Below are 21,520 nucleotides of genomic sequence, written 5' to 3'. Positions count from 1 at the left end.
GAGGAGGGACCGGGGGCTGAAAAGCCGGTGACACCTGTCACTCTGCCCACTCTGTTCCTCAAACAGTTCGGATGCCCGTGTTAGGGCTCGGTTGAAAGTCCGTTTGGCAAGATTGGAGCTGGAAGCCCGTAAGAAGGCTGAAGCTCGCCAAGCGCACATGGCGTTTGAGTTAAAGTTGGAAATAGAAGCTGACAAAGCTGTCAGACTCCGAAGGTTGGAGCTGAAGGCTCAAGCCCAGGCACCGCCCACTTTAGCCACCACTACAGCAGTGGCTCCTTCTGTTTCTGTCACCTTTGATGTGAGCAAGTGCATTTCCTTGGTTTCAGGGATACAGAGGTGGACTCGTATTTTGCCGCATTTGAGTGCATTGCAGGTACGTTGGAATGGCCATATGACGTGTGGCCCTCATTGTTACAGTAAAAGTGAACTGGAAATGCACAAGAGGTTGTTTCAGCTCTGCCGTTAAAGGACAGCTTGAGCTACAACACAGTCAAAGCCGTAGTTCTCCAAGCTTACGAACTTATACCTGAAACTTATTGCCAGAAATTTCGCCAGCAGAAACAATCTGCGGGGCAAACTTATGTGGAGCACAGATGGAAATGAAAAGTACTCTCTTTGACAAGTTGTGTGCGGTGTCAAAAGCTGGTGAGGTAACAAGCAGTCACCCTGTGAAGGAAGTTTCATTTGTGAGAAGTCCTGAGGTGCGGGAGGGCTTTTATTGTCACAAACCCGGTCATCTTATTGCTGAGTGTGAAGTTTTGAGACGCAAAAACCACCGCAAACCACAGCCACAAGGTGTAGGTTTGGTCTGGACACAGGCTCACTGCAGAGACGCAAAATCAGATAAGTCAAAAAGTCCTGATTCATGTGTTGTTCCTTTCATATTTAGTGGTTCTGTTTAACAGGAAATGCCGATGATGAAATCCTGATCCGTATTTTGAGGGATACTGGAGGTTCCCAGTCCCTCATCTTGGCTGACGCACTGCCTTTCTTTAACGCTACTTCATGTGGGCTTAATGTAGTGAACAGAGGAATAGAGATGCCATATGTGCCCGGAGCGGTACATCATGTGCACATTAGGACAGATTTAATTAGTGGTATTTTTCCTGTAGCTGTATGTCCAGAATTACCTCTGAAGGGGATAACTATGATAATATGCTAATGGGGAATGATATAGCTGGTGGTCGTGTAGTATTAAATGTTTCTGTAGTTGATGCTTCACCAGATTCCTATTTGTTATCCAATTTGTATCCAGCTTGTGCAGTAATTTGTGCACAAGCTCGAAGCCAAGGCCATGCAGCTAGTCTTTCAGACAGAGCCTTGTCCCGTTTATTTGCAGAGGTTCCTGTTCACATTCCTCTGAATGAGGACGTTGCTTCATCACAGGCTGATGAACAGACTAGAGGAGAAATCTTGTCATCAGACCCTGATTCTGACACATTAATTAATGGAGGCTCAGGCTTGATTTTTGCTCTTATCAATAGAAACTGGTTTATTTAACTTTAACAGCTGTCCACCGCTTACATTATTTGTTGCACCCTCTCATACCCCAAAATTGGCTCGTAACTATTATTATTATTATTGTTAAAAGACATGATGAATTTTCCCCCAATATGGCAAATAAATCCCACAGTTTTGTGTGTATTCTCTCTTGAAATAAGCTAGACTTTCGCTTGGTAAAGAATCTTGTAGTGCCAAACCCAAATCCAGGTGAAGGTGTAAATCGTCAGCCAGACATGTATGTGTATGTGTACAGAGCATGGACAAATGCTGACATAATGAAGGCAACTGAAGGAATTTCCAAGCTTTGGGATGATGAAGCATCTTTGAGAGATGCGACTGGTTTGCAGCTGAGTTTCAGATTGAATAGTTTGGAGCTGGAAAGAGTGCTGAGATGTTGTTTGGGTGCACAGCACTGGAGACTGGAATGCAAATGATGCAGATGGCAATCCTCTCTCATTTAACAATGCTGATTTAATTCAGAGAAGAGATGCTCTGTATGAACGAGAAAGCTGTTTTTCTTTGAAATTTGTTGTTTTTCAATATATAAAAGAGAGTTATCGACATATATAGCAACATCTATATCAATGCATGAAGAAAAAAATTAAACACAGTAAAATTGCAATGAAACTTAGATAAAAAAAAATTAAAAAAAAGTTAAAATTATTTCATTATGTGACAAACATTGAGATGTTGGCCACTTAACCCTCTGCCCTGGATACTTTAAAACCAAGTAGGACTGGTTCATTATTCAAAGTTCTGACTGTTGTTGCTCTTTGCGTTGTATTTGTTTAACTCTGACTCCTTCTCAACAGAACCATTTGGTAACGACCTCCATCCTCTGCTTAGTCACGCCTGCAAGCTAGGTTAAATTTTCATTTTACGCGTTAACGGTGGTTTGTGTCTGCTCTTTGGGCATGTCGTCTTTTCCGCATCGTGACAAGTGTACAGTTTAGTGACATTTTACAGTGAAACCTTTCCCACATGTTTTAAAGAAAATGGCTTTTGCCTGTGTGGATCTTCATGTGGATCATGTGTTGGATAAATGTGTTTTTTATATTCAGCTATACTACACATGTCACATCCATGTTTGCATATTTAATAAAAAGGAGAAAAAGTTACTGTTGACAGAACAGATTTAACAACAAACAAATCAGTTACAAATCTGAAGACTCAAACATAACTTTATGACTTTGAACAGGGCTAAAGTTTTATTGTAACTTGCCTGAGATTTTTTTTTATTCTCATCCCCTTCTGCCTTCATTTGCTATTAAACTTATTTCTTCTTTAACCATGGTGGAAATAAAGAAAGGTATTAACTTTTGATGCTACAGAATACAAAATATTAACAAAAGACTGCAGTGGTGACATGTTACCCTGTGTTGCTTGAAGCTTGATAGACAAAAAAAAATAAATTTGAGAAGGTTTTGAGGTCAGGAACAACGAACGTAAGACTGGGAGAGTTTTGCATTGTGATAGTGGAAATGTGTAAAGTTATTTACAATGTATACACAGAAAAGAGACCACACAAGGTCAATGGTTTGCCTACAGAAATGGGTGGACTGGATTACAATTTCAATAGCAGGAAATAAAACACTTTGATTTTAAAAAGGGAAAAAACACAAGATTATGGACATTTCCAACCATGCCTACTCTGACATGGTGTGATAAGATAACCAGTAAAAGATCTGAAAATTCCTGAATAAAATAAGTTTATCTCTGCTGAAAACAACAGTAGAGACCCAACCCTTTTTACAGTCATTTCTTTCTCCGCAGATTTGTGGCTCAAAACTAAATAAGTTTCTAACTCCAAGAACTTAAATTTCAGATATTTACCAAGTAAATTAAATGGATGTGGCCTCTCACCCGTGTGAGTTTTCTTGCGTCTACTTTTGACATTTATAATAAAACCTTTCCTACATGTTTAACAAGAATACGACTTTTCACCTGTGTGGATTCTCGCGTGGACCAACGATGCATCACGATATGTGAAATCTTCACCATGTTGTACAAAGATGAAGCAGCTTCTCTGTGAGTTTTCATTTAAAGAACCACTTTGAATATAACTTTTTGCATATATTGTAAAAACTGAATGGCCTTTTGCCTGTGTGGCTTCTTTTATGGTCACCAGTATTTCCTGAAGCCTGAAACATTTCCCACATGTTTCACATATAAATGGCTTCTCACCTGTGTGAAATCTTATGTGGGCTGACGGTTTAGCAGAATCTCTGAAATGTTTACCGCACGTTTCACAAGGACTTGGCTTCTCTCCTGTACGGATTTTCTTGTATTTAAACTACAACTTGAAATTAACTTTTCCCACATGTTTTACAGGTACATGTTTTTCTCTAGCATGGCCTTTAATATGTAACAGTGATGAGTAAATGAAGCATTTGCCACGTTTTGCTAGAATAAGGTTTCTCACCGGTGTGGATCCTCATGTTGATCTGTATGTATCGACCACATCTGAAACTTTTTCCACAGAATTTACAGGAATATGGTCTCACCTGTGTGGGTTCTGTCATGATTCATCATTATACTCGAAAGACTTTTCCACAAATGACACAGTTTGTAGATTTATTAACCTCATCACTGTTACACCAACTCGTTGATAAGGGAGAGTCGTCTTTATTGTTCCTGTTACTTCTTTTCTTTTTCTTCTGTCGTGTATATGTTGCTGATCCTGAGTCTACATGTTGTCTTGGTTCCTGATCTTTGTTTTCATGAGCAGGAGTGTTGTCAGAGATTTGCTGGTCTCTGTTTAGTTCTTGTTTACAGAGGTCGTTATCTTCATAAATAGGAATTACCGCAAAGGTTTCAGTCTCCTGCTTCAGTACCAGCTGCTCTGAGTCCTTAGTAGGGATGAAGTCCTCCTCTTCCTCTTTAATGGGGAGAGACTCTGGTTCCTCCTGGTTCTGGCTGGAGTTGTTCTCTAGATCACAGGGCTGGCCGGCAAGAACCTCTTCTTCTTTGATGACGTGTTGTGGGAGAGCTGAAGAAAATGAGGACACAAGAAAATGTTTATTAAAGAAAAAAGAAAAAAAATGGAAACAAGTTAAAAAAAATGTTATTGATTTAAAAGGCTCATGGTATATTTTATGTTTTTCTGGCTTTTCTACTGAGTTCAAATGTGTTTTCACCTAAAACATTACACAAAGATAAAGTGTACATTCACATTTTCATATGTTTTTTTATTCTTGCTGATATTTTAATGGATATTTATAGACTCTTGTAGCATACAAGCGGACAATAAAGTATTATTTCATCTTATATTTGTTTTGGTATTTTTATGCAGAAGGAAGTCTATTTATCCAGACATCATGTCTGGCTCAAAAGCTTCAAAAAGGCTTCAAACGGAAGCTTAACTATCAGTGAACAAAGATCAGTCTGGAGTCAAAAACTATGAAGACAGCAAGGTGCGAGGAGGGTGCATTTTATTAGGACACCATCAAAAATACAGGCAACGAATGCATAAGTCAGAACCTGGGTTCAGACTGGTTTCATTCTCACAGGACTGCTGCTTTTATATAGTTCAGGGTTTGGCTAATCCTTGCCCCTTAATTTTTATGCATCCATTAATTTTAACATCTACCAACAGAGTCAGGCGTGCACCCGTTGCAGTTCGCATTCAGGCCCAGCAGGTTTGTAGACTTGGCCCTTCATTTCATCCTGCAGCACCTGGACTCCTTGGTAACCTACACCAGGATCCTGTTCGTGGACTTCAGCTCTGCCTTCAATACCATCCTCCCAGCTCTGCTCCAGGACAAGCTTTCCCTGCTCAACATGCCTGACTCCCTCTGCAGGTGGATTACAGACTTCCTAACAAACCGGAGCCAACATGTTTGGCTGGGGAAGACTGTCTCGGACACTCTTACCATCAGCACCGGATCCCCTCAGGGCTGTGTACTTTCCCCCTTGCCCTTCTCCCTCTTCTACATTAACTTTTGCACCTCCAGCCATCAGTCTGTAAAACTGAACAAGTTTGCAAACGACACCACCCTCATCAGGCTCATCTCAGATAATGATGAGTCTGGGTGGCAGGTAAGTGACGCTAATGCTGTAGGTGACGTAGTTCCGGGGAGACGGCAGATTCAAACTAGGCGCGTTCAAACATTTATACTTTCATTCAATTGTATTTTGTGCTAGCCTAATCAAAATATCCTTTAAAGTCGGAAATTAGTGTCTTTAAAAAGTACACTCTGGAGCACAGCGGGGAGGATTTGGCCAACCTGACAGATTTTATAGATCGTTGTTACGACAGAATCGTCATGGGGAAACCAAACAACACGTCCACCCCCTCCACCTCATCCAAGTCCAAGAGACAGCGAAATCAGGATTCACCTGGAGCTATTTCACCACCGGGGAACGACTCAACGGATGTTCTGATCTCTATAGATAAGAAACTCAGAAGTTTTGATGCGTGTTTGAGCCTGGTAGAAATTCTCCACAAGGAGTTCCAGGCGCTACGTGAATCACTAGAATTCAGCCAGAAGCAGGTGGAAACTCTGGCTGTAGAAAATGCCTGTTACGGCCCCTGGCCTGTCAGTCTGGTGATGGAGCCTGTCAGCTTGATGATGAAAAGTGGATGCAGCTGTGCCTCGCTGAGAAAATGACGATCTCCACCAGGAGCTGCTCTTCTCCTCCCCTCTCCCCCGCTGGGATTGGTCAACGGCCGCGCTGGGACTTCCTGGAAGGGGCGGAGCTTCGGGCACAAAAGCCGGCAGTCTCCTTCACTTGTGGCGACTGTGTTCTTGGGCATGCAGTTCGCCGGCTTGGCTAAGAGACTATTCTATGTGTATCCCTGTGTGGGTTTGTACTGGCTGGAGTGTTTGTAAGAGCTTTTTCCTTTTGACAGACTTTTGGTTTAAAGTAAAGACTATCTGTGATTTTCGGTTTGTGCTTTGATATTTGGTTTATAGGTGGTTTTTGCATTTTTGTTTACATTGTTATCGTTAGATAATACCCTCAATAGGAGGAGGTTTAAGTTGGTTATTAGTAATTATTTGTTTTGTATAATATTACTGTTAAACCTGAGAAAGGACACTTTATGTTGATTTTGTAACCGGACATGGTATATTTTTGTTTCTAGGAATTCCTTTTGGTTAGTGTTTGTTATTGGAACCCGGTAATTGTAGTTTTGTTTATAGGAATTTTTGTGTATTGAATAAATACGTTTATTTTATACCATTGTGGACGTCCGGTCCGGTTTTGTTACTGACCCTTATCCCCTGGACTGAAAGGGGTCATAACAATGCCGGTCTCAGAGAGTCGGTAAAATCCCTCACCGAGGGCTTGACCCGTCTCTTGGAAGAAAATAAGAAGATGAAGGAAACAGTGATCGATCTGCAGGCGCGGAGCATGAGAGAGAACCTGGTATTTGCAGGGATTCCAGGGCAGATGGAGGAGGACCCCGAGACCACGGTGAAAATGTCATCAAAACCCACCTAAAGCTCTCGGAGGAAACAGTGAAAAACATCTCCTTTCACAGAGTCCATCGGCTCGGCGGGAGGAAACCCGGGTCCAGCAGACCAAGACCTATTGTAGCGAAGTTCGTCAGCTTCAAACAGAAGGAGCAGGTGAAGAACCAGGGCCGCGAACTGAAGGGAACCAACTTTGGAGTGAACGACCAATATCCGAGAGAGATTCTGGACCGACGGAGAGTCCTGTTTCCCATCAGGAGGAAATCCATCGCTGAAGGCGCTCGCGCTGTCATCGTGGTGGATAAATGACTTATTACTGGACAGCTGTACCGTGGCTCTACTGACTTGGTATGTGCTTTAATTTTCCTGTTTCCTCACTAGATCATGTTATATCCATGAAACCACCATAAAAGATCATTTAGTTAACAGTAAATCCACTGCCCGTCTCCACTACACTGCTCTCAGCACAGATGCGTTTTTTAAATTACTTTTTTCCTTTGGCACTGTCACTCTTCTCACTCTTTACACTTCTTCTCTCCGACCCTTTAACGGTTAACGGTAACACTTGTCATTATATTATGTACACATCAGCACTTTTCATGATCCACAGGAACACACACAGAACAGCACAAGCGCACATACATCCCTGTCACAACCAGCTGGCAGATACACATGCATGCGGAGAAGCAGTGGGATGCACGCTCTTTTTCTGTCTTTTTCCCACTCGTTGTGACGGACTTGTTGTGTCACACTGTTTTATTTATGTATGATGAGACAGTAGCTGTCCAACCGGGTTTTATATGGTTGATAAATGTCCTTTTATTAAAGAGCACGCACTGTGGAATCTTCAGTACCAGTGTCGCTGTGAGTTTGTCAATCTTGTGGCAGCTTTATCCGGCTAACTGAGCTAATTCCCCTTACAACAACACGCTCCCATGTTACAAATTGGCGCCCGAACATTATTTTTCCCTCGGACCCTCACTTTGCCATTACAAATTGGTGCCCGAACATTATTTTTTTGCTTGGACCTTCGGCTCGCCATTACAAATTGGCATTGGAACGTTTTTTTGGACCTTCTCTTCCTTGTGTGGTGACGGCAAGTTTGTGGGAGAATATTCCAGCACAAACCAGTCGGGAGGAAGGGAACTTCTCACCCTGCACGTGGTGCTACATGCTAGCTGCCTACAGGTCGGAATCCTCTGATCACCGCTGGAACACACACAATCAGATCTGCCGACAGTAGGAAAAACACACGGATTCCTGTTGGAGTTCTACACCACCAAACCATCTTCTTCGTCCATTTTACCATCTACACGGCAGATATCTTCAGTTTAACCTGGGTTTCGAGCTTGCAGAGTGACAGCTCGGATTTGGCCTTTCTTTCTCTCGTCTTCTTTGCCACGCGGCTGCACTCGCATTCACTGGACCGCCATCATCTCACGCAATTGTTTCTGGTATGGTCTCTCTCTCCAAGTAAGTGAGGATTTTGGAAGAAAAAAAAGGACACATCAGTTAAAGGACATAGGAAACGAACTAAGGTGAATAATAACTTTGACATATCTTGTTTACTTAATCTTTTGCATTTATTTCTACTGAAGCTGAACAAATTTTATTCAAATATGTGAGAAATGCCATTGTACTGTTTGGCCTAATTTTCTGCAGTTTTTTTATTTATTGGCACTGTGTAAAGTATGTGGCCCATGTTTTGAAACTTTCTCTCTCACCCCTTTGGGGAAGTTGTAAGGTGAACCAATCATCTTTTAAAGTGGTTACACATTCCTGTGAGTTTAGTCAACTTTTTCTGCTGACTGATATTTCTGAGGATATTTCAGTTAAATAACTAGTCATTATGGCCACTCATCCTGACTTTAACGACCCTTTTGATGACTTTGGTTTACATAGTTTAAATGTCCAAAGACAGACTTCTGCTAACCTGGAACATAAAGTGCAGAGGTTGAAATGCTTCAACAATGCCTCCACGACTCACTTGACCTTTAAAAAAACATTTTGAAACGCTGGCTTAACCAGACTAATACAGGTGACACAGGCCCCTCCCGAAAGTCTGCCCACCCTTCCCCAGCTGCCTCTCCAATGCCCTATATGGCTGATCCTTACATTGACAGGCCAAATTACTTAGGGATTGGGACCCCTCATTCCACTCAGGCCCAGAAACCTGAGTCCCACCTCCAGTCTGATCCAGTTGATTTAATCAACATCACCCAGAGTTACGTCTGGTTGGTCAGTCAATAGGTGGACTATTCCTCATCACACTAGATGACTTGACTTACAATGACGCTGAGTTTGTCATTGTTTGCTTTTTGTTAAAATGTGCCAGTGGTTTGAATTTTCTGCACGGTTCATGTCATGTTGAAACATCTTTTTGTTGGTTTTGTTGTGGAGTTCTTTCGACTGTTATAAAGAAAGAAAAATAAATTGAAAAAAAAAAATTGAAAAAAAAGCAATTTCCAAAAAATGGGGATTTCACGCCGAATGTGTGTATCTGTGAATTTTCATTTTTGTATTTTTTAGTGCATTTTAGTTAGTCATTCCACTGTATGGGACTCTGTCATGTATGCCAGATGTTTCAATATTATGCTGTCATTCACCCTGTTTGGCTAAAAGGTCTTGAGATGTTTGACCATGTATGGAAACACTTAGTGATCAGTCTGTTCCCTTGTTGTGTACGTCTGGGGACAGCCTTTTTTCACCAGGGGGATAATGTAACAGTTGTAATTGTGGAATGGCCCTTTAAGACTTTTTTTGGTTGTCTTCTAATGATGACGTCAGCGAGATGCTTCGAGAAGAGAGGAGATCGTCTTGCGCACGCTTGGACTACAGACGGACATTTTGGGGAACTCAGCTCTTTTTCTTTCTTTTTCCCCCTCATTGTGACGGACTTGTTGTGTCGCACTGTTTTATTTATGTATGATGAGACAGTAGCCGTCCAACCGGGTTTTATATGGTTGATGAATGTCCTTTTATTAAAGAGCACGCACTGTGGAATCTTCAGTACCAGTGTCGCTGTGAGTTTGTCAACCTTGTGGCAGCTTTATCCGGCTAACTGAGCTAATTCCCCTTACCACAACACGCTCCCCCATTACACTATTCTAGATTAGATTATTTCTTAACTAGCAGCTCGCTGATGAATGACATGTCAGAAATCAGAATCCATCCTGTTAGTATTAGAGATCACGCACCAGTATCATTCACTCTGAGAAGTAAGAGCAATAAACCAGCAACTCGAAACTGGAGATTTAATACATCAATACTTAAAGATCCTGACTTTATGACTTTGCTTGGAGAATTTTGAGCATGGCGACAAATCTGGAAGGTTCCTGGCTAATCAATTAAAAACAAAGAAAGAGAAAACAACCATCTCCTCTGTCAGAGATCCAGAAGGAAACATCAGCCACGACCCTGACAAGATAAATCACACTTTCAAAGAATTCTATAAAACATTATATACATCACAACTAACTACGATGGATGACAATATTGATAAATTTCTTAGTAACATCAATCTTCCAAAATTAAAACATGGAAATAAAATGGTCTTGGATTCCCCCCTTTCAGTCGGCAAGCTCCAGGTCCAGATGGTTACCCAGCAGAATTCTACAAAGAATTCTGGACAATGCTGGCACCCACCTTCTACAATTTGATATTAGAAATAAGGGAAAAACAAAAAATACCTTCAAATATGAACCTAGCCAATATTACTCTACTATTTAAACCAGGTAACGACCCGACACTTCCATCCAGTTACCGTCCAATTTCATTAATAAATGTAGATCTCAAAATAACTAGCAAAGATTTGGCCAGAAGAATAGAAAAAATAACCCCTCTAATAATACATCCTGACCAAACAGGCTTTATTAAAGGTAAACATTCCTCTACTAACATGCGTAGATTAATTAGCATCATAGATTATTCTACTCTACATAACCTGGAATCCACAGTCATTTCTTTAGACGCAGAAAAAGCATTTGACCGAGTAAACTGGAAATTTTAATTTGCAACGTTAAACAAATTTGGGTTTGGGTCATCTTTCATAAATAACCCACCCACCATGCCCCCAGGGTGTGGAGGGTGGAGGGTGTGAGTGTGGGGTTATATGGGGTGCAGATTGGAGTAGGTGGGGGGAGGGGGTTGATGGCGCCCTGGTTCTTGGGGTGTGCGGCTGGAACATCGGGGTGTGTGCTGGCTTACGCCGGGTGGTTGTCTAGGGTTTTTTTCTGTTTTTGTTTTTGTAAAAGTTGTAGGAAATTTTGTGGCGTGTTCATGTACAGGTGTAACAGTTTGTTGTCTGGTGATGGTGTGGATTGAAGGGTCGTTTCCTTCTGTCTGTGGTGTTTTTGTCTCCTTTCTTCTTTGCCTTTTGCATCTTTTTGCTATTTTCCATCTTTTTCTGTCCCCTCCGGTCAGGTCCAGCAAGATTACATAGATTCCGTGATTCAAAGTGAATAAATAAATAAATTAATCAGATTATCAAGAGGAGCCTTACCCATAGGCCTCCCCTTGGCAGAGCAAATTTGTTCAGCACGATACAGCAACCAGATTATCATTTTGCTGCTATGATGCTTGTCAAGTTGTTTGCTTTATTATTCCAATTTTCCCCAACTTGATAAGGACTGACATCCACCTGGAGCTTTACACCGGACTTCACTCAAATAACCAAGCAGCAGTCAATTATTCCTTTTCTTCTTTCTTTCCTTCTTTTCTTACGGATGTGTCTTAGTTTTCCCCGATTTCGCCAACAATGCGACAGAAATGTTTGGCGGAGTCTCCTCCCGACATTAGCGCTCCTCCACTGATCAGCTGTTAGTCCCAGCTGTGGCTACATGACGTCACAGATAAACTTTCTCCCCTCTCGCTCTGATGATCAATTTTCCCTACACAAGTTTGACTGAACAATGCTGGACTAGACGGGTTAAAACAAAACAAAACAGAATATCGTATTACATAAATACACGAAAAATAAGACATAAATCTAAAGTCTTAATGGTTTCATATCAGTAGAATGTTTAATATTAATATGTCGTTTGACCTCATTAGCAAAGACAGAGAAGAGTAGATTTCAAATAGTGTATCAACATTAATGGATATGCCATTTGGCAAAATATATAATGAGATAAATGTTATAATTTGTTTTCCTCATGAAAGTTAGCAAAGCCAAACAATGTATGTTTAAAGCAAAGGGAAAAGGGTGTTTCTATGCAAGCAGAAATCAAGTTGCACATGTCTTCCTACAATTTGGTGGAGAAAGGGCAAGACCACATATCTAACCTGCAAGTTCCAGATCTTTTTACAGCTTATAAAGGTTAATTAAGTGAAATAGTATAAATTTAAAGAATGAGATTCATACTATTCATTTTATAAAGTTACATAAATGTATATTAAAAATAACCATAATGAAGTATAAAATAAACTTGTAAAATAATGTAAAATATGCAAATGTGTAACTTGAGTAAGATATTGAGTAAGATATTTAGCTTTTTTTTCTTCAGAAATTCCCAGCTGTTCATAATGTTTTTGTTTGTTTTAAAATAGTTAATTAAATATAAACATGATAACTTTTACGTTGCATTTAAACATGGGGACTGTCTTTATTTATAGATTGTTTTGCTGTTTTGTTACTGTTTTTGTCCTACTTGAAATGGAATGACGCTGAATGAATGTGGACCTTGAACTTAACGGAGTTCGACATCCCCGATCCAGACCATTGTCTCTGTTATACACGTTGTGGTCGGTAGGCGGCGGTATGACGAAAGGTATGACTGGCAGCCAATAAACACAAAGCCGAGAAGAAGGGGGAGTTAAGATTCCCTGAAGTGGCGGTAGAGGGCCACTAGAGGGCGGTGGTGCAAATATGGTGGAGCAGCAGTAGCAGGGAAACACAAGAAGAAGAAGGAGCTGCATAACAACAAACCAACACGGTGACCTGAATTTCTGCTCAATGTGAATTTGTGGATTACACGACGTGAACAAGTTTGAAGGAATGTGTTATAAACAGGTTTGTGCTGCTGTTTTCTTTCCGTTTTACTTATTAACTGTCTCTAAACGTGTGGGAATGGCGGAAGTTTAAGCTAACATCTGCTGTCAGAGCGTTACTTAACCGGCTGGCCGAGTCAACTTTTAGGTCCTTTCATAGCTCTGTTAACATCTTCTTAACAAAACCACCGTAAATTGAGCACGTGCTGCACTAATAGTACAGGTAGCAGGATAATATGCACTTAGCTTGATTCTTTAGCCAACATCAGAAAACATTGCTTTTGCTACTGTTTCGTTTAGTTAATCCTCATGTTGTGCTTTTTACTATTGCAGCAGTATGTGTATATTATTATACATTTAAATAAAGTCTCTTAATTCCTGGTTTGTAACACCTGTAAATTTAAGTTCATTTGGTATATATATATATATCATTACTGGCATTGCTTTTTAAATGGGTGGCTCCACCAAACGCTCAAACTGTGCAGTTTTTCTTTCATAATATGTAGAAACATAAATCAGAGAAAATTGACTTTAGCATAATATCATTTAATTTATTAATATATCCAGTTTCATATCAGAGTCCCCGCTCTGTACTATCTCCATTCCTTCTCCCACCACAAGATGTTTTAACATTGAGGAAACCAAGTGATGAAGAGTTTCAGGTGTTTATTTTTTTATTTTTACATCCCATTCTTCCTGCAAACACATCTTCAGGTGTCAACAGTACCTCCGTAGAACGGTTCTCCCTGCAGGCCAATTACAGGCTGTCCAGGCCAGCCAGGATGGCGTCCTTGATGTGCTTTAGGAGGATCCGCTCGAAGCGTTTCATGATGAATGGGGTGAGAGCGACGGGGCGGTAATCACTGAGGCAGGTAATGGTTGCTTTTTAGGCACAGACACAATGATGGAAGACTTCAGACAGACAGGAACTGTGGAAAGCTGCAGGGACAGGTTGAAGATTCCCAGAGAAACTTCTGTCAGTTGGTCTGGACATGATTTTAGTGTCCGACCTGACATCTTATCTGGACCCGCAGCCTTGTTGATGTTGATCCTCCTCAGGGTGGAGGTCACTTGGTGCAGCTGCAGGGTAACAGGCTGATGCTGCACCTCTGGAGGGTGAACAGTACTTCTGCTGCTTGGAGTGTCGAAGCGTGTGAAGAAGCTGTTCAAGGTAGGAAGGTAGGTCAGAGTGGGGTCGTGGCTGACCTGCTGGTCTCTGTTCTTGTACACTGTGATGGTCTTGATGCCTTTCCACATGTTACATGTGTTGTTGTCATTGAAGTGCTCCTCAATGTGCTGCTTGTACCTGAGTTTTGCCAGCTCAGTTCTTTGCAGGCCCTGCTATAAACCAGTTTGTCTCCTGTAAGGCTGAGGGAGCCTCCTTAGTCCAAACCTGAATGGTTCTGGTGGTGGGTTTGGTCCTGCATATCAGAGGTTTTGTAGGCAGGGATAAACTCCACAGAAATATGGTCTGATATCCTGAGGTGAGGAGCTGCTGCAGCCTTGTATGCTCCTGGAGTGTTACAACACACCTGCTCCAATATATTAAAGTCTGTTGCAGGAAAGTTTATGAATTTGTGGAGAAGAGATTTTAATTCCAGGTGGTTAAAGTCTCCAGCCATGATCACAGCCGCCTCTGGATTAGTGTTCATCTGCCCGGTGATCACGCAGTACAGCTCCTCCAGCGCTAACTTAGCATTACCTCGAGGTGGTATGTAGGCCACTATGATCACGACAAACCTGAGTTCTCTAACCAGTTTAAACGGTCTGCACTTCACTGCCAGATGTTTCAGGTCGGGGAGCAGAAGGGTCCAATAATGTTCATAGCTGTACACCACGAGTTGTAAACGTACAGCGCCAAACCTCCTCGTTTGTTCTTACCCAAAGCTGCAGTCCAGTCAGCACAGAACAGAGTTTCCTGCTAGCTTTACCACTGCCTTGGGGTTATTGTTGTCCAGCCAGGTCTCGGTGAAGATTGTCACACAGCTGTCAGTCTTAGTAAGTAAGTAAATGTTTATTTATATTGCACCTTTTAAGATAAAAATCAGTAAGTGCTTAACAATAAAACAGAACACAAAATAACAATAAGACAGAGAAAATAAAAACTAAGCAAATGCAAGTTTCAAAAGACGTTTTAGCTGCTTCATAGAAGAGATCATGGAGTCTACAGATCTCAGGCTGATCTACAGCTGAGGTCAAGTCTAGTAACAATAACACAGAGCAGTGACCTGCATCGTTCTTCATCAGGATGTCATTGGAGACTCTGAGCTGGGCTGTTTCAGCGGAGTGATCCCTGTGAAAGCCAGACTGAAAATGATCCAGGATATGATGTGTCTCTAAAGCAGCTGTAAATAAATAAATGCAGATAAATGGCAAATGTGAAATAGGTTTATAGCTGCTAAAAAGAGAGGGATCGAGCTTGAGTTTTTTAAGAGTGGATGAATGACAGCATTCTTGAAGTAGTCAGGAACTTGACCAGGCAGTAGAGAAGAGTTAATGATTGTAAGCACACAGGGACCAATAGCCTTGAAGACATGTTTTAATAGGGGTGTAGGTAGTGCATCAAGAGAGCAAGAAGATGCCTTCATTAAGCCAACTACTGTGACCAGCTCTATAATCTACATCTATAATCACAGGCGGAGCTGGACTGGATACAGTAACACAGCTGATGGAGACAAAGAGCTTCTCACCGTTTGACTTTTTCAGAAAACAAATGCCAGAAATTTTCACAATCCTCATTTGAAGCAATAGGAACAGCAGAAGCAGGAGGAGTAATTAAGTCAGTAACGGTGTTAAATAACACTTTAGGATTTTCATGACTTTAGGTGAGACGAGAGACCTGGCGTTGGCGAGGAGGAGACTGGGCAGAGCTGGTCTGTCTGGGTTAGGTTGTAGCCTAACACGCAGCCCGTTCAGCTTTTGTTTACTCCTGGGTCAAAGAGGGGGGATGGTGAGGGCCTCTGTGGTCCGCTGCAGTTCAGGTGGAATAAAATCTGGATGTGGTGAAGCAGAAAAATCTTAGTTTTTCCCCAGTTTCAGCAGGTCAGCCCTTCCGTACTGGATTAAGGTTTCCAGCCTTAAACATGCAGGTAAAACACAAACAAAAACATAAAAACAAATGTAAATAGAGAGCCTGGAACCGGAGGTGCATGTAACCGCGCTGCCATCTTCAATCTACAAGTTAGACAAATTGAGACAAATTTTAACCCTTAAGACTTCAAGCCATTCTGTGCTGTTTTTGTTCCACCTGTTGCTTTTAAAATAATGTAGAAGCTTGTAGCAGCTGAAGCTTTTAATCCCCATCAGCGTGCAGACACGATGTTTCCAGGACAGCCTCAGTTGTCGGATTATGAGGCTAAAATTATTTAAAATGAGTGTTTGAATAGATAAAGCAGCATAAAGGCCGACCAGAAGAAGAAAGCAGAATTTATTACTAACAGAACTTTGTAGAAATAACACACAGATCAACAGTGACCAAACCTTTTCTCATCTCATCGTTCTCTCAAACAATCTCTCATCTAAATATTAAACTATCCATCACAATCTACCCCACAGAGTTATACACCACCGTTCCTGAGAAACTGCTGAAGTCTTTTCTTCTGATCCAGAATCACATCCTGGTTTGTTTGTTTGTTTTTTTTTCAGAGATGAGCTGCTTCTTCTATCTCCTGGCCTCCCACAGCGACATCCACCATGGCCGATTTCTGCTCATCCTGTGTCGTCAGCCACCGATGGTCCGGTCATTCGGATCCCACCGCCGGATCAGCCGCAGCCTCCAGGAGAGCTACAGGCTCCTGCAGCTTCCTGACGAAGGTCTCAGCAGCCCCGTTCAGGTAAAAGAGGCCTACCTGCACCTCGCCAAGCTCTACCACCCAGACTCCGGGGCAGCAACTGCAGACGCTGCACTGTTTGCTCGTGTTGAAGAGGCGTACCGAGCCGTGCTGGCCCACCAGAGCAAGACCATGCCGCCTAATGGAGGTAAAGAGGAGGAGGAGGAGAAGTCCAGAGGAACGGCCCTCCAGCACAGACACTACCTCAGCTACGAGGGCGTGGGCACAGGGACGCCCAGCCAGCGAGAGCGCCAGTACCGGCAGATCCGTGTAGACCGGGCAGCCGAGCAGGTCCTGGACTACCGACAGAGAGAGCATGAGCGAGCGGGGGCGGCGGATGGGGCGCTGGTGGAGCGCGACATGCGCCAGCGCAGCCAAAAGATCAAGATCACCCAGGCGGTGGAGCGGCTGGTAGAGGACCTGATTCAGGAATCCATGGCTCGCGGAGATTTCCGGAACCTGAGCGGAGCTGGAAAACCTCTCAACAAGTTCCAGCACAATCCGTACGCCGACCCCATGACCCACAACCTCAACCGCATCCTCATCGACAACGGCTACCAGCCCCCCTGGGTGGTCACGCAGCGAGACATCAGAGAGGCCGCCGCTCAGATCCGACACCGGCTGCTGGAGGGGAGGGCCCGGCTCGGAGAGAAGATGACCCCCGCGGAGCAGAGGCAGTGGGAGCAGCTGTGTGCGTCCGTGCAGGAGGAGCTGCTGAAGCTCAACAAGAAGGTGGATGACTACAACCTGATCGTCCCCATGCTTGGCATGCAGATGGTCCACTTCAGCTTGTCCCGAGAGGCGGAGCGAGCTGCGAAAGGAGCCGAGCGGTGCCGGGCGGAGCGGCAGAAAGAGCGAGAGGAGAAGCGAGAGAGGAGGAAGGAGGAGAAGAAGAGAGCCAACGCTGCAACCAAGACTAAACCCAGCAAGCAGGGCCTCGTCTCCTGGATGCAGAGTTTGTTGAGATATTAAACCAGAGGTGGACAGCTCCGGTCCTCAAAGTCCTGCAGGTTTTAGATGTTTCCTGCTCCAACACACCCATCAATCTGATGCAGGTGTGCAGCAGCAGAAAACCTGCAGGACTGCGACCCTTTGAAGACCAACTTTGCCCATCCCTGGTTTATAATACGAACCAGGTACTGGATCTTACTGGTTCTGGTCTGTTACTGGCAGTGTTGGGAAAGTTACTTCCCAAGTGTAATATATTTCACATTACCAGTTACTTTCAATTTTAAGTAATACATTTCTTTACAATATTACTCTCTGTATAAAGTAATAAGTAACATATTACTTTTCAGTTACTTTTCACCAAAATAAGCATTTAGGACAAGGCATTACGCAATGAAGGTGCGCAATATTTTGTCATGGTGAATAGTTCTCATTTAAATGTAGTTCCTCATTATTATAGTATGTGTGTGGCAACAAAGTCTAATGAGGTTGCATCAGAAAGTAGTTGTTAATATGAACTGCTGAATTACAATAATGTAATGATATGGAAGAATTAAACGACATGATGTGATACAAACTCTTGTTTTTAGCCGTTGACAGTTCTCTTGGCCTTCCACCAGCACATAAAGTGCATCTTACTGTAATGTTCTTTTCGATTTCTCTGATGTATTCAAAATAGTGAGAGTAAACCCACTTAGAAAATGTCGAGTCGGTTGCCATCATTCCTCGTCCTTTTCTTCTTCTTCTTCTGTTAATTTAAAGCCGCCGCCCTCGTCTTCTTCTTCTTCTTCTTCTACTTCATATTTATTTTCGGCTGTTGCGCGATGGTTGTTTTATTATTTATTTGTCTGATGTTTATACTGACAGTTGGGATTGTAACGCATTACCGGACTCATTTACTGTAATAATATTACCAAAATATAGTTAGTAACGCGTTGTATTACTTCGTTACTGCCAAACGTAGTATATTAGAGTAACGAGTTACCTTTGTAACGCGTTACCCCCAACACTGGTTACTGGTGCCGTTTCAGAACTAATTTAACTCTTAAGACCTCATCAAACCCGTCATCATATCACTGTAAATTCCTCTTTGTGGTTTAAACACCTGAATTTATTTACAATTGTATAAAAACAAAATAAATACAGGAAGAAAGAAAAAGACTGGAATAAAATAAAATACAATTATATAATAAATTAACAATTGTTTAATAAAGACAGAGAGATAATGAAAAATATACGAATACATAAATAAGAGTGAATAAAAGTAAATGAATAAAACATGAGTTAGATAAAAAGAAACGGAGTAAACAGGTGTGAAGGGGTTAAACCTCTTCTGGAGTTTTCCTCTTTATGTTTACATGTTTATTCTAACAGAAAATGTTTCCAAAGTTGAGTTAGTGACCTTTTCAGGTGAAAATGTGTCTTCTACAGAGTCAAGTCTCCATCAGCTAAATATCAGAAGGTTGTTGTGCATATAAACTACTGTTTGTCTCATTTAGCTGCTAGATAGAGGTGATTAAATAATTCTGTTGGAGGTTTTGTTTGTGGTTCTTAGAGCTCTTTCGGAATCATCTTGTTGCTGCTAAAGTCCTATTTTCTGTCAAACTGTCTTATCTTTGCTGCTTTTTGTAAAGAAATTGGAACACATCATGTGTCTTTGTTACAGGCTGCTGGTAACAAAGTGCCTAAAGATCCAGTTTAAACTGGTTCTTTGCTAAGTCGTCTGTGTCAACACAACTCTGGTTCTTCTCTTGAGTTAGGAGCCTTTTTTCTGCCGGAAGGGTTCATAGGTCAGAGTTAAGTTCCTCTGTAAAGGTTCATGTACCAGGACTGGACTGGAAATGAGGGAAAAAGCAGAAAATGTCCAAAGAAAAACTTTGAAAGACCTTCAGAAAGATGGAGAACTATTGATCAAGACCACTTTAAAAGATTTAAAACAAAGTCAAATATGAAGAAACGAGAACTGGATCAGGGCTTCTGTCATGGTATTTTAATTATATTATGAACATAGGAATCAGGGCAACACTTTACCACAAAAGGGAGGTTTAAGCTCTTTGGTGGTTTCCATCTTGTCCTCATCGTCACAGGTTCTTGTATCTGAACCAGCAGAGTTGGTATTAAGCTAATGAACTGCTTAAAAAGTGGTTTCTGAAACTGAATGAGCCCAGAGTTCATTAAAAAGCCTTTACTATATTTCATATGAATCCTGCTTGCTGGATTAAAGTCGCAGACATGATGCAGGGTGTTGAGTTAAACTCAAAGAGGAAACTTTTTTCTTTAATGTGGCATTAAAAGCTGCAATGAAATTAAAAAGTTTGTGTGGAGACTGTTTCCTCCTCATGTTTTAGTTTAATCTGGGAGCTCCTGCAGGGCTGCAGGGTTGCAGGAGCTGCCAGGCGGGCCCCTTGCTCCAGCTTCCTGGACCGGATGTAGCTGAGCATGATGGGTAGTGTCGTTTTGAGGAGACAGGAGGTTGGAGCTGTGGAGGCATTTCTGCAGGAAGGAGAAGAGGAGGGACTGCAGCTCGGTGCTCTTGATGAGGATCATGGCTGCCCTCTGCTGGACTCTCAGAAAACTGCAACACCAACCCCCCAAAAAGATTTAATCAGTCTGTTTAGATTGAGATCTTACACAAGAGAGAAAAATAACTTTTACCTTAGTGAAGATACTAAATGCTGGGTCATATCGTCTCTTAAAATCCTGAAAAGTTTTAAATCCTTCAGCACAAAGAATAAAAACTATTCATATTCTTCCATCTGCAGCAGGTCTGCTGCTCTGAACTCCATCATGGTGATGTGTCTCGTCTGTTCTCTCTTTACAGACATTCTCTGGCAGTGTGTAGCAGTGGAAAAATGACGACTTTTGTTTGTCTTCCACCACATTGTTGCACGTGGTACCAAACAGTTTCCTCCACTTTCATGCAGAACTCTAGGAAAGTGTTGTACAGGATCCTTAGTGGTGGTTTTAAATGGTCAATGCTTCTCAGGTCTCTTCCTCTTTGGTTTTAGAAGATGCATCTATGTCTTTAAGCACAGGGACTGTTTGTATGTCTTTAATCACTGCTGCACAAACACGTCTACTTCACTGATAACAAGAAAAACTCCGTTTGAGCCAAATCAGCAGTTTTATCAGAGTTTCTTCAGCATTATTGGCTGTTTAACTTCAGTCATCACATCTGGTGATTTTATGACTTTTACATCCTCTTCAGAAAATGTAAAGAGTAAATATATCTGTTTCTGTCCCTGATGTCCCTTTTACAACTGTAATTGACTCACCGATTGGTAAAATATGCTTTAACCCATCCAATTGCAAGAATAACCGTAAGATCCACGCTCTTTTCCAGAATAATATTATCTCTATGTCACCTGGAATATCTTACTGGAATAATGGTGTGAATAATTTATGTTGGGAAAAAATATGGTCCCTGCCTCAAAAATTCTTTGTGGTTAACAAGGTGAAAGAAGTGTCATTTAAAATTGTCCATCGATGTTACCCAGTTAAATCCTTTTTTTCATCAAATTCAACTTTCATGATCTTGATTTAAACTGTGACTTCTGTGACGCCCATGCTGAGACCGTTGTCCATCTTTTTTTGGAATTGTATTTATACCTGCAAACTGTGGCAGGATATCTGTCATTTTATTTTAAATAATATCCTCTCTGACTTTAAACTCTCCTGGCATGATGTGCTCTTTGGTTTTTTCAAGATTGACTATTCATTTGACAAAGAATATTATTTGATTAATCTTATTATAATTCTTGCAAAATTCTACATCCACAAATGTAAATGTTCTAAAATTAAACCTCTCTTTTGTGTTTTTATGAAAGAACTTGA

At 41.7% G+C, this 21,520-nt stretch overlaps 1 protein-coding gene and 1 long non-coding RNA gene across 5 annotated transcripts; both read left to right on the top strand.

The window, feature by feature from the left end:
* Window positions 1-1,705: 1,705 nt before the first annotated feature.
* Window positions 1,706-19,586, top strand: LOC121641727. Its single transcript, XR_006010784.1, has 3 exons — window positions 1,706-1,716; window positions 19,076-19,083; window positions 19,482-19,586. It is a non-coding gene; the product is annotated as an uncharacterized LOC121641727 (long non-coding RNA).
* On the top strand, window positions 12,808-18,392 carry LOC121641671 (dnaJ homolog subfamily C member 28-like). 4 transcript variants are annotated; one of them, XM_041987952.1, is made up of 3 exons: window positions 12,842-12,930; window positions 13,623-13,780; window positions 16,554-18,392. In XM_041987952.1, the coding sequence occupies exon 3, from the start codon at window positions 16,556-16,558 to the stop codon at window positions 17,708-17,710; it is 1,155 nt and encodes a 384-aa protein (XP_041843886.1). In that variant the 5' UTR covers window positions 12,842-12,930; window positions 13,623-13,780; window positions 16,554-16,555; the 3' UTR covers window positions 17,711-18,392. The 4 variants fall into 4 exon arrangements, with proteins under 4 accessions (XP_041843883.1, XP_041843886.1, XP_041843885.1 ...); XM_041987951.1 differs by having other exon boundaries at window positions 13,623-14,087; XM_041987949.1 differs by lacking the exon at window positions 13,623-13,780 and having other exon boundaries at window positions 12,808-12,930.
* Window positions 19,587-21,520: the final 1,934 nt, after the last annotated feature.

Source organism: Melanotaenia boesemani, chromosome 6 (assembly GCF_017639745.1).
Source record: "Melanotaenia boesemani isolate fMelBoe1 chromosome 6, fMelBoe1.pri, whole genome shotgun sequence".
Lineage (NCBI taxonomy): Eukaryota > Metazoa > Chordata > Actinopteri > Atheriniformes > Melanotaeniidae > Melanotaenia > Melanotaenia boesemani.
The sequence above is the reverse complement of the archived record's forward strand: the minus strand, read 5'-3'. Positions and strand labels throughout refer to the sequence as shown.

Coding starts and splice junctions, on each gene's coding strand:
- LOC121641671 (XM_041987949.1), top strand. CDS start 16,556: ATGAGCTGCTTCTTCTATCTCCTGGCCTCCCACAGCGACATCCACCAT.